Raw genomic sequence first — 27364 nt, 5'->3', positions numbered from 1 at the left:
AATCAATCAAATAATTTGTAGAGCGCACTACATACCCACAAGGCTTCCAAGGCACTGAGAGAGGGGAGAAGGGTGGTGCTGTAGCTACTGGTCGAACAGCCAGGTCTTGAGCTGTCTCCTGAAGGTTAGTAGGCCTTCGGTTTCTCGTAGGATGAGGGGGAGGGTGTTCCATTTTGTGGCGGCGCAGTGGGAGAAGGATCTGCCTCCGGCTGTGGTTCTACAGATGTGTGGGACAGTGGCCAGGTAGAGGTCTGCGGAGCGGAGTTTCCTGTTGGGTACAAAGAAGGAGAGTCAGCTGTTGAGGTAGGCTGGTCCGGTCTTGTGGAGTGCCTTGTGTGCGTGGATCAGGAGCTTGAAGGAGATTCTTTTGTCGACAAGGAGCCAGTGCAGGTTCCTGAGGTGGGGGGGGTGATGTGGTCGCGGCACGGGACTTCGAGGATCAGGCATGCAGAGGCATTCCTGATTATTTGCAGTCTGTTGATGAGCTTGGTCGGTGCGCCAGTGTAGAGGGCGTTTCTGTAGTCGAGTCCGCTGCTGACTAGGGCCTGGGTGACTGTTTTTCTTGCATCTGTCGGGATCCATCTGTAGATCTTGCGGAGCATACGGAGGGTGTTGAAGCAGGTGGAGGAGACAGTGTTTACTTGTTTGGTCATGGTGAGTTTCGAGTCGAGGATGACTCCGAGGTTGCATGCGTGGTTGGTGGGTGCGGGGGGTGTCCCCAGTGACGTGGGCCACCAGGAGTCGTCCTTTGCTGAGGGGTTGGGCCCGAGGATAAGGATTTCCAACTTGTCTGTGTTCAGCTTAAGGTGGCTATCCACACTGCGCATGGACCGGACAAGGCTGCATCAGACAGTGTGCCTTGTAGGAAAGGTTCAGCCATTTCCTGACATAAACACGGGCAATCCTCTTTGGCCACCAAGTGACCATGGAAGGGAACTGGTGGCCACCAAGATGGGCACTATTTCTCTTACAAGCTCTCCCATCTCTGGAATAGTGCTACCATCCCTTCCACTCTGTCATTAATTTGGAAGAAAAAACTATGTGACATCGATCAAGGAGGGAAGCATCAGCAAATGTATACATGGCACACTGTCGAATGCAACCTTGTCCAGTCCATGCTTAGTGTGGATATGGGTGCCTTTTATTACGATTTCATTATTCTCACTCCCAAAGGAAGCAAGTCTCCGGTGATAAGAAAACTTCTAATACCTCCAGGTCGTAATATCCTCTCTTCTTCTCTTAAATAATATGAGCCTCATTGCCATTGGCCAGCACCCTCCTGACACCTCATACTGCAACTTAGCATTCTGTTTTAAGGGGAACTAGACGTGCGTACTTGTCCCAGTACATACATGGCTGAGGCCATCATTAAGAGTGGCCCCTTAGTTCCCATTGGGTCGGTAACAGGAGTTAATCGCCCCATCAGAATGATAAGATCTACAGCGAAAGCTGTTCAAACCTCCGTGAAAATCCTGGTGAGAATGAGGATTTAACAGGCTAGTTGGAGTCATTTTAAGGGGGATTTTCACAATCCCCGGATTTCCTGATACAGCTCGTATTCGTAAATCATGCCCATTTTCTGGGTCAGTCATAAAGAGGGCCCCAAGATTGCTTACAGTACGCTGTATTTGTATTCAACACACTGACTGTATATATCCCTGTGTATTTGAAGCAATAGCAATATATTGGTCCAGAATTTATCATCTCTTTAAGGTGCACATGTTGTAAGATGTGTACATTACCACACAGAATGTGAAAATGCATGTGAGGGATATATATGTGCATTACTGCACAGCACACAATGAATCTCTGTAGTATTGTGTGTACTCTTTTATGGTTATGGCCCAGGTGTCAATCCTCGTGAGGTGTGAGCACACAAACCATAGAACTTAAGCATCTGACTCAATTTCTTACCTGGCAAGCACATGCTAGAATCGAGGCACAAGAGGAGCCTTGCAGAGCCACGCCACGCCATCCGACTTCACCAACAGCGACCGCCGCCACCAGGCACGCCGCCGCTGCTCCGGGACTTCACATCCCGGCAGCCCTTGCGGCGGCGCGTCCCCTGACGCGCCAGACGCGCCAGGAGGGGCTACAAAATCAGCGAGCCCTCGGTGGAGCGGGGGGACTCAATTTCTTACCTGGCAAGCACATGCTAGAATCGAGGCACAAGAGGAGCCTTGCAGAGCCACGCCACGCCATCCGACTTCACCAACAGCGACCGCCGCCACCAGGCACGCCGCCGCCGCTCCGGGACTTCACATCCCGACAGCCCTTGCGGCGGCGCGTTCCCTGACGCGCCAGATGCGCCAGGAGGGGCTACAAAATCAGCGAGCCCTCGGTGGAGCGGGGGGACTCAATTTCTTACCTGGCAAGCACACGCTAGAATCGAGGCACAAGAGGAGCCTTGCAGAGCCACGCCACGCCATCCGACTTCACCAACAGCGACCGCCGCCACCAGGCACGCCACTCCGGGACTTCACATCCCGGCAGCCCTTGCGGCGGCGCGTTCCCTGACGCGCCAGACGCGCCAGGAGGGGCTACAAAATCAGCGAGCCCTTAGCATCGCGGGACGCGAGCGGGACGCCCGGGGCTAAGCCCGGGCAAAGGGCGGGCCCTCTACGGCCCTCATCGGTCAGAGGAGGTCAGGTCAGGCCCCCTCTCTTTCATTTTGACCACCAAGCATTAAAGGTCAGGATTTTGTACCATCACTATATTGTATACTTCATGCGCACTCCAACTCATTTTCCTCGTTTATTTACAGTATGAGGAAAGGTTTGAAACCTGGCAGAATGCCTGTCTTAAGATCTAAAACCAAACTAAAAGAACCCACAGCGCAACCTGTTCCTACCCTCACTGCTATTGACATTATGTTACAACAGACTATAGGGGCCGTATCTTCTGCCATTGCTAATACTGAAAGGAGGTTATCTCTGCCACCAACCCTATTTTTGCCTGACTCTCGGGAGGAAGCAGCTGATTCTCTGGCTCTATCTCATGATGCTAACGATGAGCTGGATTTAAGCCTTGGAGTCAGCGCATCGTTTGCTGAATTTCCGTGTGGTCAACCTCCCATTGAACAACCAGGGAGCTCACAAGACACCCTACCCAACATAAGCCCTACAAGGGAGCATGGAACAAGAAAGAATTTACTGGCAGAAAAAGCCAGTACGGATCCTATAAACAACAAACCAATGTCAAAAGAAAAGCCCAAAAATGTTATACAGAACCATAACCTGGTGTCTCCCACTCCCAACTCCGCACCTGGCATACCGTGTTGGATAGTAAATATGGTAGCTGATCTAAAATCAGATCTTGAAGCCACGATTATTGCCCACATAATGCCCCTAATGTCTAAAATTGATAGACTGACATCACTAATTAATACCAAAGGGTGTGGTTCAAACAAATCAAGTGGAAATATGGCAATAGTTATCAAAGAGAACTTGAAAGGGGTGTCATTGGGAGACTCGATAAGCAAGTCATCAAAGGACACCCCCATTCAACCTAATTTGCCTCCAGCAACCATAGGAGTAAATACTCAACGCTCGATTCAATCTGGGGATAAATCTGCTGCCACTCCCTCAAATTGTAACACCAGTGGCCCTATTTCGGAGACGCAACAGGATCTGGGCACTCGAAAATCGCCCAACCAACTAGCGAAGGGTGCGCAAAGTACTGGCAAAAGTGTCTCAACAGCCTTGCCTCCAACCACAAAACAAGAGCCTCCAAAAAGGCCAGCTCGCTTTAAGACAATTAATTTGCCACCAGAGGCTTCGCCATTCGTGGTTGTGTTAACGGGTGTTCCACCCCTCAAGGAGGGAAGAAGGGAATTCTCTGTTGAGCTGAGAAATAAATGTGCACAGTGGCTCAAGTTACATAGACCTTTACACCAAAACATGTATGGCCAAATACTCGCAGTCAGAAGAGGAGAGTGGGTTGGAAGAAATACTAAGACTATAGCAGGGGACGTTATAACTGTTAATTTCAGGGACACGGATGTAGTAAATGACATATGTAATGCACCTTGTAGTGGACCCAATACCCAAGTCCATCCATTCCCGCTTTCTTATTTCTACCCTGTGGCACCAAGACAGCTATTTCCGAGATTTGGCTTTCCAATTAATAGGGCCCATACATATGCTCCCCATCATACTATCCAACACCGACAGCCACCCTGGCAAGGCCCCCCTGAATTCGACCCTTTCCTATCTCAGTTTGCACATTGGAATAGATTCTGTGCCCTTGACGAGGTAGATTGACTCATATTTGAAGAAACTACCACCCAATACTTAGACTTGAACTGGTGCGAGGAGGAGCAAGCGTCGATTGCATTACAACCTATATGCTCTAATCCCCCTACCACGTTAGCCACTAGTTTAATCCACCAAACACCCTCTATATCGGCAAGTGATTGCCTGGAAGCCCAAATCCTTAGTGAAACTAACAACCATAAAAGCAAACCTGACAAGGAACCAATAAAAATCCTTAGTTGGAACCTTGCAGGTATCCATAGGAAGTTGGGCCTGCCTGAATGGAACGACTTGGTCGAGGCACACAAAATCTGCCTCTTCCAGGAGACCTGGAGCATAGAACCGCTCCATCGGGTCGGATTTGTAACCCATTTTGTACCTGCAGAGAAAGCAACGCACGGGAAGGGACGTCCCTCAGGGGGTCTTCTTATTTGGATAAGCATCTCCCTCAACTGCTGTATAACATCTAGTCAGGTTAATAGCCCAGATATATTAGGGATCCTACTAACTAATCCTTGTATGGGCTTATCCTTTGCCATATATAATATCTATGCCAGAGGCACAAAAAACGGGTGCACTTCTATGGTGATTTCCGATTTGGAAACACAACTTAGAAACCACGAGGAAGCTGACCATATCCTGGTAGCAGGTGACTTTAATTGCACCTACGAGCCACTCCCTATGGAGGACAATTCAGACCTTGGCAAGGAGGACAGCAGATGGGGTATCCCTGCACTTACTATCCCACCGATAAAAAGATGGTCTCGTAGCGCAATACAGCTTAATGCGCTGACACTAGAATTTGGCTTAAGAGCTACGAATGGTCGCACAGCTTCAGACCGCCTGGGTGCCCATACGTTCAACAGAGTCGATCATTCCTCAAAGATTGATTATATTCTGTTGGACCTAAAACTTTGGGGACTGGTCCAAGACATGGTAGTGATACCTACTGTGGAGAGTGACCACAATTCACTTTCACTATCTTTAATGAACCCATGGCTTAGCAATGTATCTGTAGTCTCACTCAATTGCCCACACTCAACTATTGTTTCTTCCTGTGGAAGACGTCTAAAGTGGAATAAAATTGCCATGGATGCTGCCAAGATTTCCACTATAGACGAATTACTCATGGCCTCACAAATAGAATTAGACAACACTAATCCAGCTTTGCTAATCGAAAAGGTAACACCTATCTTCGAAGCAGTTGTCAAGGCCATAGGGGAAGTCTTTTGGGTAAGGGGCTCTGTAGGGAGGAACTTGTCTCATCACAAACCCAGGGGAAAGCATGAATGGTATACTCCAGCATGCAGACGGGCAAAGTCTCTCTTACTAGAGGCCGTCAAAAGCAAATCCCAATTCCTGATACAGACAACCAGGAAAGAGCATAAGAGCACACTGGCACACGCTAAAAAAGAGTGGGAAGAAGAGTACTGGTCCACTCTCAAAGAAGCTAGCCTTAAAAAAGATCCAAAATGTTTCTGGGATACAATCAGAGCCAGAAATAGGCCAGATAGCGATCTTATCACATGCAACATTTCAAGCCAGGCGTGGGTTAACCACTTTTCAAAGTTATACTCCCAACAAGATGATCTGCCTCCTATTGAGGCTCCCAATGATGCTGAAGGAGGATTGTGGCCTTAACAATGAATCAAACAGACTGGGGTATTGACCCCGATGATTTTGGCTTCACAACAAAAGAAGTGGAGTATGCCGTAAGCACCATCATGCCCCAAAAAGCCGCTGGCCCGGATGGCATTCCTGGTGACCTTCTGAGATCAGACATCCCAAAGTGGGGGAAACTTATTCACTCCTTACTTGTTGCCATCTGTAGGGGTGCCCCGATCCCCTCGTCATGGAAAGGGGCAGAGGTGGTCCCCATCTTTAAAAAAGGTGCCAGAGAAGATCCGTCCAACTATAGACCTATCAGCCTGCTGGACATCACTCAAAAAGTAGTCGGCAAGGTTCTACTGGTCAGAATATTGGACTGGATAGAAGAGAATAAAATCCTTTCCGACTACCAGGCAGGATTTAGAGTGGGTACTGGGACAATCGAACAAGCTTTTAGGCTGATGATGGTGTATTGGAAGGTCGTGGTTATAGGCAAAGGCAGTCTTTATCTCGCGTTCATCGATTTAAAGACTGCCTTTGACCTTGTACCGAGGGAGACCCTGTGGAGAGTCCTGGCCGATATGGGGTTGCCACACTAAATACTTTCACTACTGGTTAGGCTACATGAAAACAGTTTTGCCCAGATTAGGTGGGGTTCAGGGAGGGAAAAAACTAGCAGTATCCCGGTAGAGAGAGGGGTCCGCCAGGGATGTGTCCTTGCTCCCACCCTGTTTTCCCTTTATATTAACGGGGTGGTTGAGCACCTTCGCGAACATCCTTCAGACGAACCATCCCTGGCTGGAGAACGTATACCCACCCTCCTCTTTGCAGATGATACGCTTTTAAAATCGAAATCCCCAATAGGCCTCCAAAGGCTTTTGAATAATTTCCAATCTTTCTGCACTAAACGGGGCCTGGTAATTAATACGGGCAAAACAAAATACCTTGTGTTGAACCCCCCCAAAAAACTTGCACGTCCTCCAACTCTGAATGCTGAACCTTTGGAGAGAGTAGAAGTGTTTGATTACCTTGGCATTCGCTTATCTCACAAAATGCAATGGTCCCCACATTTGGATAAAATGCTATTGGCCCACAAGAGGATAACAGGAGCTATTTTGAAAGAGCAACGCTCCTGTGTAATTAGACCAATAGCTGTTGTCCTCGACATTTATGTAGCTAAAGGGGTCAGTTCTGCTCTGTATGGGGCGGAGCTGTGGGGCTCATCTATTACCAATGATTTGCCAAAATCTGAAAAGAGATTTTGTAGGGCGATTATGTCACTCCCTCAGGGTACCCCTACGGTCCCATTAATGCTGGATCTAGGCTGTCGCCCTATTGACGATTTAGCAAGATTACGCCCACTCCTACTATGGGCACGATTGTGGCGAGTGCCCGAACTTAGTAAATATGCGCAAGGCCTCACAGAAATTATGTCTTTACCAGGGTGGCACAAAATCAAATGGCTGAGCAACATGAAAACCTTGCTACTTAATTTGGGCCTAAACGATGCGTGGGCTAATAGATCCTCTCCTCCAAAGGAAACCCTCAAGAAACTTTATTGGAACTGGATTGCTCTACAACGAAATACTAATGCTTCCATGGGCAGACTCACTGAAGAGTTTTTAAAATTTAAGGACCTACCAAAACGAGAACTTTATTTGGACTCTATTGGCAAACCATTTGATAGGGCACTTTATTTTAAATTTAGAGCAGGAACATTGCCGTTGTATACTTTTTCCTCACGATGGAAATTGCCTGCACAAACTGTAGAGCTTTGCCCAGTATGTCTAGTTAGACCAGAGACAGTGGCACATTTCATGTTTGAATGTGGAGAGTACACCTTACCCAGGAAGATATGGCTTAAACATCTATGTCGCCAATTGGGCACTAGGTGCCACTCAGACGCAATACGCATACTAATGTCTGATAGCCGTACCACCTATGTTTGTGCTCTTGCCAAATTTTTATCTTGGGCTTGGTCAATCAGAGCCAAAAGGCTTAAATCAATTGTTTAATTTTCTCTTAACTAACTTATGATGCGACTTTTAAAGAAAAACAAAACATTGAATTCTTCCTAAAAATAACTGTTTATGCATAGATTTTTTTATGTAATTTGTTTTATCTTTTGTTCCTTTCAATGTACTCATGAATTTTATGTGAAGCTTTTATGATAATCTTTTTATCGAAATAAACCCTTTTTGACTTGACATCTGATAGGGATGTAATCTAACTGTACACAATACACAAACCATGCTACATATGCACCTCAAGTGCAATAAACCAATGCTGTGTAGTAATTGAAAAACCGGTCTTGCCATTACACATCTGAAGGGAACAGTGCTGAGTCTAGCACCTTGTGGTTCATGGGACAAGTGCTTTGCTTCAGCGGGCGCCATCCTCTCGATGACTGGTTCTTGCATGGACGCCATCACAGGAGCTACTGGGACAAAGAAGGGATGCGTGCAGCTCCAAAGAGAAAGGAGTATGTACGCCAGCGGAGTCATTGCATGAACGCAGAGTTTTTATGAATGGGATTTTGTGAGCGGGCGTCACTGCCGTAAGCGCAGCTGCTGAAGTGGGAGGCTCTGCTCTTAGCTCTTCGAAGGCAGATGTTCTCATTTGTTTCTGCGAGTAGACTGCTCTTATTACTCTAGGTCTAAGATGTATGCAAGCCTACAGTGTGCCTTGGAGTTATTATAAGGAATTGTTCCAGAAGCAGACCTCGTGTGTATTTCTAATCCTAAAGGGCATGCAGTCCTACCATGTGTTCTAGGGATCGACATGATGTATGAAGTTTTTATCAGTTCTAGTGAGCAGACAGTTTCTAGGTGCATGAGATCTCAAAGTGTGTTATTTGTGCAGATGCATCCATGAGGGTCACTACCCCAATGCGTTACTGGCTACACAGGATCTAGCAGCTAACTTTATCTTCTAGAGGCTTCAACAGTACCATAGATTGGAAGATGATGACCTGGCTGAGTCTTGCCCTCGCTGTCAGCATTGTGCGCACAGGTGAGGATTTAAAACCCTTTGAGCTTTCACCGTCTTCCCTCTCAATTTCTGCAAACATCTATATCAGAGAAAAAGGACAGCTTCACCCCTTTCCTAAGTAGCCTTAACTTTTACTCAGTGGGAGGAAGTACAATAGGAGGCGCTCTTTTGCTGGAATCCATCAACTTCCTTTCATTCTTAACCTATGTTCCTGTGTATGTATTATGTCTGTAAAAATATAACTGAGCGCTGGGCAGTCCGAGAATGGATTAACTGTGTTGTTTGTTCTATTATGGATTGTTGCACGTTGCACGCTGAAGATGGACTTTGAGGTGGATAAGGGGCCTGAGTGATGTCACTAACGTGTACCTTTTCTGTCTCCCTCTCCTTCCCTCTCTTTCTCTGCAGCCTCGGCCCAGTCCCCCCCATGTGCCACAGATGAGTATCTTAATACTACCTCAAACACCTGCTTGTGCAACCTGACCATGTACAATTCTTCAGGTAAGAGAAGATGTGACCCGTCTCAGCTCACATGAGCACCTCTAGTAAGGAACTCTAATAACAGCTTTACTTCAGGCCAATAAGAGGTGAACCTACAGCGCATGCGCACAGGAAGAGCAGATCAGGCCATGCGTTTATCTTGTGATGGAACTTCAGCAAAGCAGCTCTGAGACAGCCAAAGAGGCATATCTATCTGGAAGCTTTACACACTTTCCTTCCATGACTGTTACTGAAATTCTACTAAAGGCTGGCAAAGGTCATTAACATTTTTTTTTTAGTTGTGGGGTGAAAAAGTGTGCCGAAATTTTCTTCTGGAGAAACAACAGCTTGATCATGTTATAATGAATGGATGTCAAGATGTTTGTTTAATAGCTGTCAAGATCAATATATAATGAATATAAATATGCATTGGTGAATAGATTGTGATCAACTTTCTAAATGATTATATAGGGTAGATGAATACATGTTTTTGAAGCATATCAGAATAACAGTGAAATAAATGAACTTCATATTCATATAATGGCCTGTAGATTGTTTTTTAGACTTATGTAAATTGAAACATGTACACAGCTTTTCAGATAAAAAAGACGCCCCTTTCCTTTTGTATGTTTATTATCGAACTGAACTCACACCAAGAGTGGGAAATGCTGTAAAGAACTACGAGTCTGTTTTCGCAGTTTTCTATTTGTAGATTTGCATGTGACACGTAACAAGCACGCAGTATGTGTTAAAAATGGCGTTCTCAGTGCTTCCTTTATTGGTGAGCAAGGCTGCTGGGTAGCCGAAAGGCATTCGATGGAGGCCGAATAAAGCAATTCTAACCAGCTACACAAGACGTCATCATCCTTGAATGAGAGGATTTTTTGTGGAATATACAGGTGCGTGGAGTTTACTACAGGGGGTGGAGCTGGCTTGCATCAGCAAGCGTTTAAAATGAGGGATTCACTTGCAGCATGAGATTTCACTCACAGGACGCTTTGGGCGCTGAAGAAGGCAGAAAGCTGCCGAAATGCTTTCGCATCTGTGCTAATAAATGAGTGCTTCCTACCATTTCCTTCTGGGTCGCTGTCTCTTTTCTTGGAAGGAGGTTTTGTGCATCAATGACAGCGTCACCCAGGGACGCTTTACAGAGACCCCCACTGCGCTTTGGGCAACCGGCTTCACTGGGATTTGGACTCTTGCAGTTCGTCTTGTTTTACCAGCGTTGGTTGGAAAGGCTGGGAGCCCGCCATCAAAACTGGGGAGAAAAGCAAGCAGTTTTGGGATTATTAATCCCATGCCGGATAGAGCACATTGTGGGTCAGCCCCTGCTTTACAGACTCTCTGGTCGACGTGGCTGTGGTGGTATTGGGGGACCGGAGGTGGCACTCGACAGTTGGCACACCAAAGCGGGATTTTCATCACAGTGTCCTAAGGGGCTCACGCTGTTCCCTGCCCCACCGCAATGACATTGTCACCACTTGTGCCTTGCTCCTGCACCGAAGTTCCCAGACTCCATCACGCTGTATTCTGGGACATGCAGTCCTGCGATACACTCGGGACTGCACACAGGTGCGTGGAGTTTACTACAGGGGGTGGAGCTGGCTTGCATCAGCAAGCGTTTAAAATGAGGGATTCACTTGCAGCATGAGATTTCACTCACAGGACGCTTTGGGCGCTGGAGAAGGCAGAAAGCTGCCGAAATGCATTCGCATCTGTGCTAATAAAGGAGTGCTTCCTACCGTTTCCTTCTGGGTCGCTGTCTCTTTTCTTGGAAGGAGGTTTTGTGCATCAATGACAGCGTAACCCAGGGATGCTTTACAGAGACCCCCACCGCGCTTTGGGCAACCGGCTTCACTGGGATTTGGACTCTTGCAGTTCGTCTTGTTTTACCAGCGTTGGTTGAAAAGGCTGGGAGCCCGCCATCAAAACCGGGGAGAAAAGCAAGCAGTTTTGGGATTATTAATCCCATGCCGGGTAGAGCACATTGTGGTTCAGCCCCTGCTTTACAGACTCTCTGGTCGACGTGGCTGTGGTGGTATTGGGGGACCGGAGGAGGCACTCGACAGTTGGCACACCAAAGCGGAATTTTCATCACAGTGTCCTAAGGGGCTCACGCTGTTCCCTGCCCCCCCCCCCCCGCAATGACATTGTCACCACTTGTGCCTTGCTCCTGCACCGAAGTTCCCAGACTCCATCACGCTGTAATCTGGGACATGCAGTCCTGCGTCACACTCGGGACTGCACACAGGTGCGTGGAGTTTACTACAGGGGGTGGAGCTGGCTTGCATCAGCAAGCGTTTAAAATGAGGGATTCACTTGCAGCATGAGATTTCACTCACAGGACGCTTTGGGCGCTGAAGAAGGCAGAAAGCTGCCGAAATGCATTCGCATCTGTGCTAATAAATGAGTGCTTCCTACCGTTTCCTCCTGGGTCGCTGTCTCTTTTCTTGGAAGGAGGTTTTGTGAATATATATATATATATATATATATACAAACAAGTCAGGGTGCCCCTGAGAGGATGCCCACTCGAAAAGTATTCTCCCTGGATTGAGGCGCTGAACATCAATCCGCCTCCTTCTCTTGATCTTGTATAGCGGCTTAACGCGTTTCAAACTGTTCGTTCTTGATCACAAGCCTTGACATACTGGAAACAGCAAACAGATTGTATGACACCTGCTCTTTATTAGAACAACCCGCTCATGTGGGCGTGGTCTTCTGCCCGAGTGGGCGTATGCAACAAAGCATCTTGGTATTTGCAGTCCATACATTTAGTATTACCCCAGTGGGTTTTGCTGATAACCAATGTTCTGTCATTAAAATCCCCAGTGGGTAGATGCCAAGAAGGAGTGCTGGAGAGTGCTCCCTAAACAGTCCACAAAACTGGAGCTTTCCGTCCCGTTCAGCGCCTCACAATTCAAGACGCTGCAGGTCCGCATGGCTGGCGGCGGTTCATCCTCGCGGCTGGGCCAGCCGCAAAAACATACAAACAAGTCAGGGTGCCCCTGAGAGGATGCCCACTCGAAAAGTATTCTCCCTGGATTGAGGCGCTGAACATCAATCCGCCTCCTTCTCTTGATCTTGTATAGCGGCTTAACGCGTTTCAAACTGTTCGTTCTTGATCACAAGCCTTGACATACTGGAAACAGCAAACAGATTGTATGACACCTGCTCTTTATTAGAACAACCCGCTCATGTGGGCGTGGTCTTCTGCCCAAGTGGGCGTATGCAACAAAGCATCTTGGTATTTGCAGTCCATACATTTAGTATTACCCCAGTGGGTTTTGCTGATAACCAATGTTCTGTCATTAAAATCCCCAGTGGGTAGATGCCAAGAAGGAGTGCTGGAGAGTGCTCCCTAAACAGTCCACAAAACTGGAGCTTTCCGTCCCGTTCAGCGCCTCACAATTCAAGACGCTGCAGGTCCGCATGGCTGGCGGCGGTTCATCCTAGTAGGAGATAGAGTAGACAGAACAGCTCTTGCTCTCTCCAAGTACAAAGCAATAGTGAGAGAAATGGGTGGGTTTCACACAATTTGGAAAAAAAAAAGTTCTGAACCAATGAAAAGTGTTATTTTAAAGTCACATGGTTTGACGCGCTTACGCTACGCGCCCCGGGGCGCGTCCCAGGCGTGTATCGTAAGCGCATCGGGGCGCTTACGTTGCGCGATCGTATGCGCTTCCGGGTGCGCTTACGCGGTGCGTCATAAGACGCATCTCGCGGCTACGCGATACGTGTCTTATGACGCAAGGCGTGGCGGCTACGCGATACGCCAAGATGTTGTTTTCGTCGCGGCAATAGCGCTTCCGGGACGCGCATCAGTACGCGCCCCGGGGCGCGCCGCAAGATTGCGCTTACCCGTGCGTTCACCTGTCCGCGCCCCGGGAGCGCACCAAAAATAATATAAAAAAAATATAAAAAAATTATAAAATATAAAATTCGATTTAAAATGTATTATTTTTATAAAGATTTGCTATTAAAAAACCTATGAAATTCACTGAAAAAACCATAGGTTATAGACCATGTATAGTTAGGAATTAGCATTTACAAAACCTTGAAAATTCACTGAAAAAACCATAGGTTATAGACCATATATAGTTAGGAATTAGCATTTAAAAAACCTTATTTTACTCACACAAAACCATTGAAATTCCATATATAGTTAGTTGTACTAACTATATATCGCGCACCCGCAATCCACTGCTGATGATGTCACATATTACATCATTCATGACATGGTCAGTGACATCACTGATGACATCACTGATGACATCTCAAATGACATCACTGATGACATCACTGATGACATCTCATTTGACATTACTCATGACATCATTCATGTGATGATACGATGAACCTCTTCAGACTCTAATATAACCTTAGATACACTCAGTCTAAACAGACACTCACAGACTGTCACTCATCCATGGAGTTACTCACACACCTAATCAGTCTTGCAAAGAATCAATCACACCTCCATTTCCTCAACTATATAGTTAAACACACCTTACTTATTGAAACATATAATAACACATATTTACTCTGTTATACAATCCCTGATACAAGTTCACAATAATCCATACAGCCACTCACACATTCACTGGCTCTTATGCACAGTTATTTATATATGTCAACTACCACATGTACTGTGTTTTACATATGTACTTACTTTGACATGTAGCACTGAGATATCCATTCACTCACCAATACACTCATGCACACAGTAAACCGCCCATACAGCTGTTTCCACATGCACTTTTGAACCCATACATCTAGTGAATCAACTGCTCACACATCTATGCACAGAGTCATACACCTCCCAGACACCCACACACACACTCAGTCTCCCATACAAATACTTGGCCAACTAATCAATAACCCATATAGTTAGTCATATAGCTAATGATCAACACATGCATCAGATTACAAAACAACAGACACAATGGTGCACAATTTAAAACAGTTTAGTCACTAACCCATGCACTCAGTGAGACACATTTAATCACTCACTTATACAGTCAGTCATGAACCTACTAAATACATCATCCAGACACTTATACATCCACTCATTCTTCAATATATAAGACATATTTTAACTTTACAGAAACATACAGTCACTGGATGTTGTCATCAGTGATGTCATCAGTGATGTCATTTGAGATGTCATCAGTGATGTCATCAGTGATGTCACTGACCATGTCATGAATGATGTAATATGTGACATCATCAGCAGTGGATTGCGGGTGCGCGATATATAGTTAGTACAACTAACTATATATGGAATTTCAATGGTTTTGTGTGAGTAAAATAAGGTTTTTTAAATGCTAATTCCTAACTATATATGGTCTATAACCTATGGTTTTTTCAGTGAATATATATATATATATATATATATATATATATATATATATATATATATATATATATACCATTGTAAGTTTGCCTGCATATATATATATATATATATAAAGATATCCTCCATAATCTTTTTCATTCCACCGAAAGATTGAGGCAGACACCAGTTGCAGTTTTTCGCTTCATTTATTTATCTCAGTCTGCTATTATCTATCTATCTATCTATCTGTCTATCTATCTATCTATCTATCTATCTATCTATCTATCTATCTATCTATCTATATATATATATATATATATATATATCACCAAAGAACACCTCCGACAGGGGAGCCCCCGACCCTTCAGGGCGGCCTCTTCAGCCGGGCACGGAGATTCCCGGTCCTTCAATTCCCAAACATGAAGCACCACGCAAGAAGCGCCACAAGAGAGGCCCGTTTCAATGAACAGAGAGCATTTATTCAAGCTTTGTGCACAGCAATCCTGATATCCCAACTAGTTTCGGCACATCGAGCCTTGGTCACGGGCAGGAAGTGAAATCATAGTGTCTGTGCCTGCATTTATATAACGTTTGCGGTCACCTGACTGTTCATGGCATACAGCTCCCAGAATGCACCATTTCATGCGGGTAAGTACTGGAAAAGTTCGGCATGTCAGCAGTTAGCAAAATGCACTGTTCTGCGCCCAGGTACATACTGTGTAATGAATGAATCCAGTCCAAGTGGTGACAGGCAGGGTTCCTCTAACAAGCATAATGCTGCATGTCAAACTGCTTGTTTTCGATGTCTCCGTCATGTGAACGATTGGAAAGGGAAGTCACCCCCATCCAAATCCCTTCCAGCGCTGCCGTTCGTATTACACAGTGGTATTTCCTGCAGTAGGTCTAGCGGCAGCGTGTGGGTCATGCTCCCTCATTTGAACATCACCAAAGAACACCTCCGACAGGGGAGCCCCCGACCCTTCAGGGCGGCCTCTTCAGCCGGGCACGGAGATTCCCGGTCCTTCAATTCCCAAACATGAAGCACCACGCAAGAAGCGCCACAAGAGAGGCCCGTTTCAATGAACAGAGAGCATTTATTCAAGCTTTGTGCACAGCAATCCTGATATCCCAACTAGTTTCGGCACATCGAGCCTTGGTCACGGGCAGGAAGTGAAATCATAGTGTCTGTGCCTGCATTTATATAACGTTTGCGGTCACCTGACTGTTCATGGCATACAGCTCCCAGAATGCACCATTTCATGCGGGTAAGTACTGGAAAAGTTCGGCATGTCAGCAGTTAGCAAAATGCACTGTTCTGCGCCCAGGTACATACTGTGTAATGAATGAATCCAGTCCAAGTGGTGACAGGCAGGGTTCCTCTAACAAGCATAATGCTGCATGTCAAACTGCTTGTTTTCGATGTCTCCGTCATGTGAACGATTGGAAAGGGAAGTCACCCCCATCCAAATCCCTTCCAGCGCTGCCGTTCGTATTACACAGTGGTATTTCCTGCAGTAGGTCTAGCGGCAGCGTGTGGGTCATGCTCCCTCATTTGAACATCACCAAAGAACACCTCCGACAGGGGAGCCCCCGACCCTTCAGGGCGGCCTCTTCAGCCGGGCACGGAGATTCCCGGTCCTTCAATTCCCAAACATGAAGCACCACGCAAGAAGCGCCACAAGAGAGGCCCGTTTCAATGAACAGAGAGCATTTATTCAAGCTTTGTGCACAGCAATCCTGATATCCCAACTAGTTTCGGCACATCGAGCCTTGGTCACGGGCAGGAAGTGAAATCATAGTGTCTGTGCCTGCATTTATATAACGTTTGCGGTCACCTGACTGTTCATGGCATACAGCTCCCAGAATGCACCATTTCATGCGGGTAAGTACTGGAAAAGTTCGGCATGTCAGCAGTTAGCAAAATGCACTGTTCTGCGCCCAGGTACATACTGTGTAATGAATGAATCCAGTCCAAGTGGTGACAGGCAGGGTTCCTCTAACAAGCATAATGCTGCATGTCAAACTGCTTGTTTTCGATGTCTCCGTCATGTGAACGATTGGAAAGGGAAGTCACCCCCATCCAAATCCCTTCCAGCGCTGCCGTTCGTATTACACAGTGGTATTTCCTGCAGTAGGTCTAGCGGCAGCGTGTGGGTCATGCTCCCTCATTTGAACATCACCAAAGAACACCTCCGACAGGGGAGCCCCCGACCCTTCAGGGCGGCCTCTTCAGCCGGGCACGGAGATTCCCGGTCCTTCAATTCCCAAACATGAAGCACCACGCAAGAAGCGCCACAAGAGAGGCCCGTTTCAATGAACAGAGAGCATTTATTCAAGCTTTGTGCACAGCAATCCTGATATCCCAACTAGTTTCGGCACATCGAGCCTTGGTCACGGGCAGGAAGTGAAATCATAGTGTCTGTGCCTGCATTTATATAACGTTTGCTAACTGCTGACATGCCGAACTTTTCCAGTACTTACCCGCATGAAATGGTGCATTCTGGGAGCTGTATGCCATGAACAGTCAGGTGACCGCAAACGTTATATAAATGCAGGCACAGACACTATGATTTCACTTCCTGCCCGTGACCAAGGCTCGATGTGCCGAAACTAGTTGGGATATCAGGATTGCTGTGCACAAAGCTTGAATAAATGCTCTCTGTTCATTGAAACGGGCCTCTCTTGTGGCGCTTCTTGCGTGGTGCTTCATGTTTGGGAATTGAAGGACCGGGAATCTCCGTGCCCGGCTGAAGAGGCCGCCCTGAAGGGTCGGGGGCTCCCCTGTCGGAGGTGTTCTTTGGTGATGTTCAAATGAGGGAGCATGACCCACACGCTGCCGCTAGACCTACTGCAGGAAATACCACTGTGTAATACGAACGGCAGCGCTGGAAGGGATTTGGATGGGGGTGACTTCCCTTTCCAATCGTTCACATGACGGAGACATCGAAAACAAGCAGTTTGACATGCAGCATTATGCTTGTTAGAGGAACCCTGCCTGTCACCACTTGGACTGGATTCATTCATTACACAGTATGTACCTGGGCGCAGAACAGTGCATTTTGCTAACTGCTGACATGCCGAACTTTTCCAGTACTTACCCGCATGAAATGGTGCATTCTGGGAGCTGTATGCCATGAACAGTCAGGTGACCGCAAACGTTATATAAATGCAGGCACAGACACTATGATTTCACTTCCTGCCCGTGACCAAGGCTCGATGTGCCGAAACTAGTTGGGATATCAGGATTGCTGTGCACAAAGCTTGAATAAATGCTCTCTGTTCATTGAAACGGGCCTCTCTTGTGGCGCTTCTTGCGTGGTGCTTCATGTTTGGGAATTGAAGGACCGGGAATCTCCGTGCCCGGCTGAAGAGGCCGCCCTGAAGGGTCGGGGGCTCCCCTGTCGGAGGTGTTCTTTGGTGATGTTCAAATGAGGGAGCATGACCCACACGCTGCCGCTAGACCTACTGCAGGAAATACCACTGTGTAATACGAACGGCAGCGCTGGAAGGGATTTGGATGGGGGTGACTTCCCTTTCCAATCGTTCACATGACGGAGACATCGAAAACAAGCAGTTTGACATGCAGCATTATGCTTGTTAGAGGAACCCTGCCTGTCACCACTTGGACTGGATTCATTCATTACACAGTATGTACCTGGGCGCAGAACAGTGCATTTTGCTAACTGCTGACATGCCGAACTTTTCCAGTACTTACCCGCATGAAATGGTGCATTCTGGGAGCTGTATGCCATGAACAGTCAGGTGACCGCAAACGTTATATAAATGCAGGCACAGACACTATGATTTCACTTCCTGCCCGTGACCAAGGCTCGATGTGCCGAAACTAGTTGGGATATCAGGATTGCTGTGCACAAAGCTTGAATAAATGCTCTCTGTTCATTGAAACGGGCCTCTCTTGTGGCGCTTCTTGCGTGGTGCTTCATGTTTGGGAATTGAAGGACCGGGAATCTCCGTGCCCGGCTGAAGAGGCCGCCCTGAAGGGTCGGGGGCTCCCCTGTCGGAGGTGTTCTTTGGTGATGTTCAAATGAGGGAGCATGACCCACACGCTGCCGCTAGACCTACTGCAGGAAATACCACTGTGTAATACGAACGGCAGCGCTGGAAGGGATTTGGATGGGGGTGACTTCCCTTTCCAATCGTTCACATGACGGAGACATCGAAAACAAGCAGTTTGACATGCAGCATTATGCTTGTTAGAGGAACCCTGCCTGTCACCACTTGGACTGGATTCATTCATTACACAGTATGTACCTGGGCGCAGAACAGTGCATTTTGCTAACTGCTGACATGCCGAACTTTTCCAGTACTTACCCGCATGAAATGGTGCATTCTGGGAGCTGTATGCCATGAACAGTCAGGTGACCGCAAACGTTATATAAATGCAGGCACAGACACTATGATTTCACTTCCTGCCCGTGACCAAGGCTCGATGTGCCGAAACTAGTTGGGATATCAGGATTGCTGTGCACAAAGCTTGAATAAATGCTCTCTGTTCATTGAAACGGGCCTCTCTTGTGGCGCTTCTTGCGTGGTGCTTCATGTTTGGGAATTGAAGGACCGGGAATCTCCGTGCCCGGCTGAAGAGGCCGCCCTGAAGGGTCGGGGGCTCCCCTGTCGGAGGTGTTCTTTGGTGATGTTCAAATGAGGGAGCATGACCCACACGCTGCCGCTAGACCTACTGCAGGAAATACCACTGTGTAATACGAACGGCAGCGCTGGAAGGGATTTGGATGGGGGTGACTTCCCTTTCCAATCGTTCACATGACGGAGACATCGAAAACAAGCAGTTTGACATGCAGCATTATGCTTGTTAGAGGAACCCTGCCTGTCACCACTTGGACTGGATTCATTCATTACACAGTATGTACCTGGGCGCAGAACAGTGCATTTTGCTAACTGCTGACATGCCGAACTTTTCCAGTACTTACCCGCATGAAATGGTGCATTCTGGGAGCTGTATGCCATGAACAGTCAGGTGACCGCAAACGTTATATAAATGCAGGCACAGACACTATGATTTCACTTCCTGCCCGTGACCAAGGCTCGATGTGCCGAAACTAGTTGGGATATCAGGATTGCTGTGCACAAAGCTTGAATAAATGCTCTCTGTTCATTGAAACGGGCCTCTCTTGTGGCGCTTCTTGCGTGGTGCTTCATGTTTGGGAATTGAAGGACCGGGAATCTCCGTGCCCGGCTGAAGAGGCCGCCCTGAAGGGTCGGGGGCTCCCCTGTCGGAGGTGTTCTTTGGTGATGTTCAAATGAGGGAGCATGACCCACACGCTGCCGCTAGACCTACTGCAGGAAATACCACTGTGTAATACGAACGGCAGCGCTGGAAGGGATTTGGATGGGGGTGACTTCCCTTTCCAATCGTTCACATGACGGAGACATCGAAAACAAGCAGTTTGACATGCAGCATTATGCTTGTTAGAGGAACCCTGCCTGTCACCACTTGGACTGGATTCATTCATTACACAGTATGTACCTGGGCGCAGAACAGTGCATTTTGCTAACTGCTGACATGCCGAACTTTTCCAGTACTTACCCGCATGAAATGGTGCATTCTGGGAGCTGTATGCCATGAACAGTCAGGTGACCGCAAACGTTATATAAATGCAGGCACAGACACTATGATTTCACTTCCTGCCCGTGACCAAGGCTCGATGTGCCGAAACTAGTTGGGATATCAGGATTGCTGTGCACAAAGCTTGAATAAATGCTCTCTGTTCATTGAAACGGGCCTCTCTTGTGGCGCTTCTTGCGTGGTGCTTCATGTTTGGGAATTGAAGGACCGGGAATCTCCGTGCCCGGCTGAAGAGGCCGCCCTGAAGGGTCGGGGGCTCCCCTGTCGGAGGTGTTCTTTGGTGATGTTCAAATGAGGGAGCATGACCCACACGCTGCCGCTAGACCTACTGCAGGAAATACCACTGTGTAATACGAACGGCAGCGCTGGAAGGGATTTGGATGGGGGTGACTTCCCTTTCCAATCGTTCACATGACGGAGACATCGAAAACAAGCAGTTTGACATGCAGCATTATGCTTGTTAGAGGAACCCTGCCTGTCACCACTTGGACTGGATTCATTCATTACACAGTATGTACCTGGGCGCAGAACAGTGCATTTTGCTAACTGCTGACATGCCGAACTTTTCCAGTACTTACCCGCATGAAATGGTGCATTCTGGGAGCTGTATGCCATGAACAGTCAGGTGACCGCAAACGTTATATAAATGCAGGCACAGACACTATGATTTCACTTCCTGCCCGTGACCAAGGCTCGATGTGCCGAAACTAGTTGGGATATCAGGATTGCTGTGCACAAAGCTTGAATAAATGCTCTCTGTTCATTGAAACGGGCCTCTCTTGTGGCGCTTCTTGCGTGGTGCTTCATGTTTGGGAATTGAAGGACCGGGAATCTCCGTGCCCGGCTGAAGAGGCCGCCCTGAAGGGTCGGGGGCTCCCCTGTCGGAGGTGTTCTTTGGTGATGTTCAAATGAGGGAGCATGACCCACACGCTGCCGCTAGACCTACTGCAGGAAATACCACTGTGTAATACGAACGGCAGCGCTGGAAGGGATTTGGATGGGGGTGACTTCCCTTTCCAATCGTTCACATGACGGAGACATCGAAAACAAGCAGTTTGACATGCAGCATTATGCTTGTTAGAGGAACCCTGCCTGTCACCACTTGGACTGGATTCATTCATTACACAGTATGTACCTGGGCGCAGAACAGTGCATTTTGCTAACTGCTGACATGCCGAACTTTTCCAGTACTTACCCGCATGAAATGGTGCATTCTGGGAGCTGTATGCCATGAACAGTCAGGTGACCGCAAACGTTATATAAATGCAGGCACAGACACTATGATTTCACTTCCTGCCCGTGACCAAGGCTCGATGTGCCGAAACTAGTTGGGATATCAGGATTGCTGTGCACAAAGCTTGAATAAATGCTCTCTGTTCATTGAAACGGGCCTCTCTTGTGGCGCTTCTTGCGTGGTGCTTCATGTTTGGGATATATATATATATATATACATATGCATATAGATATAGCTATAGATATAGATATAGATATATAAAGCCGTTTGGGCTGTAGTTGTCTCTGGAGGTCTTAAGGAAATTAACACAGAGAAAATGCATTTTGAGACCCCCCTTTTTTAGCCATCGCTTGTTGAGCCGCTGGTAAACTTTCCAGACAGTGGCTGAATTCATGGGCAAAGTTTCAGGCAAAAATTTCATGAAGATTCATTGCCCAGCACCAAATATATAGGCAACTGAAAATCACCTTTTCGATAGAAGCTAGGGCCTAAATATAACATCCCTGCAGCCTTTGGTTTTTTCAGTGAATATATAAATATATTCACTGCAAAAACCAAAGGTGACAGAGACGTTATAGTTAAGCTCAGGTTTCATTCATACTAAACCAGAGAAATTCAGCAGTTGTAGTTAGCCGAGTTAACTATAACTCGCACCCTTGCAATGCACTGCTTATGACCTCACATATTACATCACTGATGGCATCACAGATGGCATCTCTAATGACATCACTGATGACATAATTCACAGAATCTCTGATGCACCCACTCACACCCATATATAACCTTTCATACACCCACTCCAACTTCCACACTACCATTCTCAAAACCATTGACACACCCACACTAGTACTTACACACCCACTCACTGATTCATAGGTCTACACACATATGCACTCAGCCACCCATATAGCAATTCATACTTCAACTCACTCACTAATACAGCTAATAATTGTCCACTCATACTCCCATACAGCCAGGGAGGTGATGGTTTCTGGGACCGGGGGATGCAACGGATACCCTTAATTATTGTATTTGTGCCCCAGGAAAATGGTAGTCCCCAGGGCATGGGGATCTGGAGACCCCAATGCACATTAGTTTTTTAAATTAATTATTGTATGTGCCCCAAGGAAGTGGCAGTACCTAGGGAATATTGGGACCCGAGTGGGCCCCCCTGCATTTGTATACAACAGTGCCCCAGGGAGGTGACAGTCCCCGAGGCTGCGGGGGAGCTGTGAGGCTCCCAGTATATAATAAAGTTGCTGCCCTGGGAAAATGGCAGTCCCCAGGGCTGCGGGTGAGGCCATGGGAATCTCCTCCGCATTATTTTTAGATTACATGTGTGCCCCGGGGAGGTGGCAGTCCCAGGGCAGAAGGTGAGATGCAAGGCATCTCCGTCTCTATTAATGTTAATGCCCTGGGGAGGTGGCTGTCCCCACTGCTTGGAATAGCCCTAGGAGGGAGGCCACCGTGCATCCCCTCTTGCATTTCCACAATGCACCCAGGACCTGGCCCACCTGGGTTTATTCTAAAACAAGCGTTGGAGCCCCCACATGCTTTTTTCTTTTAATGTTTCTACGGATTTGCAGATCTATCCGTGAGTCCACTTCAAAATATAAAAAAAATATGCTTTTTACCCCCGACGGTGTCCCTGATCGACCCCTCTCACCATATCTGAGGGATCCTGGTATTCCTACTCTGCCCCCTTTTTCTTTATTTTTAACTTTTTTTGGGGATTCAACTTCAAGCCGAGTCTCTGGTTGGCTGGCAACACTTCCTGGTTGAAGTGTTGGCTGCCAATCAAATTTTAGTAGGATCCGCGAGTCCACTGCAAGGACTCACGTCCCCAGAAATCTATATAATTTGAAGTCAGATATCTCAAAAACTACTCAATGTATTTGCACCAGATCACAAAAAGCACACTTTTTGGATCAAAATCTAACGTTCTGCTAAATGGGGTGTAATTCCGTACAGCAGCTCGGGCTGTAGTTGTGATAAGAAAATGAAAAATCCCCATTGACTTAACATGGGGAAAACGCGTTTTGGGACTTCCCTTTTTTTCGGCCCACGCTTGCCGGATCACCCGAAACTTTCAAAACAGCAGCTGAACTAAAAAGGGAAAGCTTTGTGAGAATTTTGTGCAGATTCATCAAGCGGTGCCAAAGTTATTGGCAAAACAAAAAATGCTTTTCCTATGGAAACTTCGGTTCTACTATAACTACATACTGGTGAACGCCAGTACGTTATTTATATACCTATATGAGGTACCAATATGAGGTATGTATAGTAAATGCATACAAACTTATCTTTAGAAAGTTTGTCCTTCGATATGGTGCTCATGATATTGTGAACCATGAATACTTTGTATTCCATATTCCCAGTCCACACACCCATCCTCAAACCAAGCTGCACATGTGTACATTAAATGAATGCATTAATTGAACGTAGTGTACTTAGCTATACGTGGTGATATCCTGGAAAGGCAATACAGTTGGGAGTAGTCCCCATTAGTCACACATTTAATCTCCTATATTGAAGACATACTCACCTGGGCCCAGAGAGAGCAGAAAGACCATGCTGACTCTGCCAGAGGAATGGAAGTGAAACAGCTGTCTGGTTTTATCCAAACTCCCGTCGAGGCTTAAAGTCCACTGAGGACCAAATAACTGTGCGGTGTCCAACTCTGACCCCGCTCAAGAACCCCAGGGCCCTATGGTAAGGCTTTTGGATCCTTGGTCTCACCAAATAGGTCCAAAAGTGGTTGGGGACTCCTTGCCTGGCTCAGTACAACGCCAAAATAATAACAGATTATGCATTATACAAGTGCTAATTAACAATAACAAAAAACAGACATAAAGAAGTGGGCCACAGAATGTATATTGACACCCTACATTACACCCCAATCCACACTGCAGCAAACGATAAGGAATGGCAGCAGCAGAAACTACTACATATCAGAAATTGCAACAGAAAAAATATCTAGGTATCTACTTCTGCCCTTTATTTTAATTAAATATGTTGACCATTCACACGCACTCAGCCTCAAAAGAATATCTGGGATGTAAGGAAGGCGGGTAAGTGGCAGCCCCAGAAAGAACATCAATGAGCACGCCTTTTATTTGGTTTTTTCTCCTCACCTGTTTCCTGCTTGTCCCTGTTTTGAACTCTCCCGCCTCTGTCTTCCTGTACAGTTTTGCCTCCAGACCCCATCGTGCAGTGCCTGTCAGGCCTGATGAAGGTGAAAGTGAGCAAGTGCCAGCTTGGGAAGAGCAGGTATGATTCGGCCAATCTGCATCTCCTGGACCCGAGCTGCACAGGTGCCCGAGTGGTTGACGGTACTGCCCAGGTGGTTGTCTCCACCGCCACCTCCTCAGCACTCTGTGGAAACAAAATGACGGTGAGAGCAGCTTCTGCGCAGTCGCCCCATACATGCACGATCGATCATTTCTGCACACTGGGTCATTGGGGCCTTTGGGAAATGAGCACATCTTTCTTTTTTTTAAGCAGAATGACAGGCAGGCACGAAAGAGTTTCATGGCACATGCATGTTCATGGGCCACATGTCACAGACAATGAGGCGTGAGCTCCAGTGGTGGGATGGAACAACATTCCCGCCCTTATGGTGGCCTGAAAGCACTGCTGAGTGGGGTCTATGTCCCATACGGGGACTTCCGTTCATTAAAGATCCCCTTCTTTTCTTGCCATTCACAATCAGCAAGAGTGGTTAGATCCAGGTGTGTGTGAAGCTATACTCGCGTTTGTGAATTGGAGAACAAGTAATTAAACAATTTATGTAATTGTGAATGAGTCTTAACTATACAGTAGGTGAAATCACATCTTCCTGCTTTTGTTTCAAAACTGGTAGAAGTTAACTCCGGCGGCTTTGCACAGTTCATAGTTCAAATGGAGATCTTCATGGTTTCAATCCCTGCACGTTGCTGTCTCTTCAGCAACCTCTTAATTAATATGCAAGAACTCATCTGATGAAAGTGTCCAGCATGCCCAGGGATGCTGTTTTGTGCCCTAATAGGCACCCTATCTCCTGGACTGGGCACCCTTCTGATCTCCATGTATCACTCTGCCAAGTGTCTGCTCCATCTTCTTACGGCCATTGGTGTGTGCCATCCTCATCTGCTATTATGTCCTTGTTTACCTGAGTGTGTGATGTGATCTCCTAATGTCTCTTTTTTCACTTGCAGTTCAACAGCACCCATATGTTTTATTCCAATAATCTCACAATCCCGGCAGAGGTGGATACATCAGGGCTCATTGCGAGGAATAACGTTACTTATGCCTTTTTCTGCTCATATCCTCTCAATATACCCGTCTCCCTCGCAACGACCCTAAACGTAACAATGGGGTGAGTATGATTGTGATTGGGTGAGTACCTAATACTTGTGATGGGGTGAGCAAATAAAGAGTGTGATGGGATAATCACACGTGATTGTGATGGGGCCAGCATGTGATGAGTGGGATGGGCTGATCACACAGTGAGTGTGATGGGGTGAGCATGTAATCTAAGTCACGGGCTGAATATACAATGAATGTGATGAGATCACCATGCGATGAGCAGGATGGGCTGATTACACCAAGAGTGTAACAGGACAAGTATGTCATGTTTCGGATGTGCTGACTTCAACATGAGCAATGGAGTGTATAAGCCATTTATATGGTCTTGCCCCTTTCACAGGTGATCTATATGTTGTAATGTACCTTTTACTCAATGCACTGTCCCTACTGAAGTTCTCTCCCTTGCTGCTCAGCCTATGATGAAGTCAGATAGAATGTTGAGGGTGTTTGGATTGGAAGGGAGAATCAGTTGGTGTGAATGGGCTGAGCAGTGACGAGGCTGCTCCTGGTGGGCACTTTATAGGATCTGACTGACAACTTGTAAGCTGTAACTAAGAAGTGATCTGAAGAATAAAGCTGTGATCCTGTTCTACATCACTTGGTGTACGCATCTTTCATATCTGTAAAACTAAACTTACCCCACTGCAGGGCAATTTTACACTGACAGTGATAGAGCGCGCAGGTCACCCGACTACAATTTTATCAATACTCACCTGGGCCCATAATTCAATTTATCACTATTTACTCAATCGGGCAACTTACACTCTACTACCAGTCTATTTTAATACTACTGATTCCTATACCATTGACTTACCAATCCTGGTCACTGGTACCTATGACCACAATGGATCAGGGAGTTGGTTGTAAAGATAGGCAAACAGTCAAAAATACCATAACATTTGCACTCATTATAATAACCACTGACTCGGGGAAGTTTAAACTCTTTATCTAATCATCATCAGAAGTCATAAGCCACACATTAAAAGCAATTAAACTATCAATACCCAACATGAGAAACAGTGTATAGCTATGCAAAAGAAATATTATGCCAACCATTTAGCAAGTTTGAATTAAAGGAAAGGAAAACAAGGAACATGCTATTTTGAGAAACAGACTTTTCAATTTAACTAAAAAAGGGCGGAAATGGAACACACTAGAGGATACAGTTTAAGCAAAATTATCAAAAGGTAGTGAAAAAGGGAACATAATATGCAATTACGAACCTAATTTTAACATATGACCATAGGGAAGGTAAGAAAAGGAACACATTAATAAATCAAACAATCAAACCTAATCAATTTCAAGGGAGGGTAGAGCAATAGGACGCTATATATTCAATCATTAGACGTATGACATTCAGCTAAACGGGAGGGTATGAAAATGGAACATGCTAATAGATCAATAAACGCAGATTTCATTTACTAAGGGAAGGGTAAGAAAGGGAACACATATAATAAAAGCTTTTGCAAATTAGGGAGGGTAAAGAAAAGGACGCAAGTTATAATGACAAT

At 46.5% G+C, this 27364-nt stretch overlaps 2 protein-coding genes across 2 annotated transcripts in view; both read left to right on the top strand.

Moving 5' to 3' along the window:
- LOC144825146 (uromodulin-like) overlaps positions 1-27364 on the top strand; it is a 479921-nt gene that overhangs the window by 411914 nt on the left and 40643 nt on the right. The gene's annotated exons all lie outside the window — the stretch shown is intronic.
- LOC144824315 (uromodulin-like) overlaps positions 5897-27364 on the top strand; it is a 74448-nt gene continuing 52980 nt past the window's right edge. The window contains exons 1-4 of the mRNA XM_078683432.1: positions 5897-6080; positions 9261-9353; positions 24695-24900; positions 25703-25863. Of these exons, the coding sequence (XP_078539558.1) occupies positions 5897-6080; positions 9261-9353; positions 24695-24900; positions 25703-25863 (644 nt within the window). The remainder of the gene's footprint in view (positions 6081-9260; positions 9354-24694; positions 24901-25702; positions 25864-27364) is intronic.

Source organism: Lissotriton helveticus, chromosome 3_1 (assembly GCF_964261635.1).
Source record: "Lissotriton helveticus chromosome 3_1, aLisHel1.1, whole genome shotgun sequence".
NCBI lineage: Eukaryota > Metazoa > Chordata > Amphibia > Caudata > Salamandridae > Lissotriton > Lissotriton helveticus.
The sequence above is the reverse complement of the archived record's forward strand: the minus strand, read 5'-3'. Positions and strand labels throughout refer to the sequence as shown.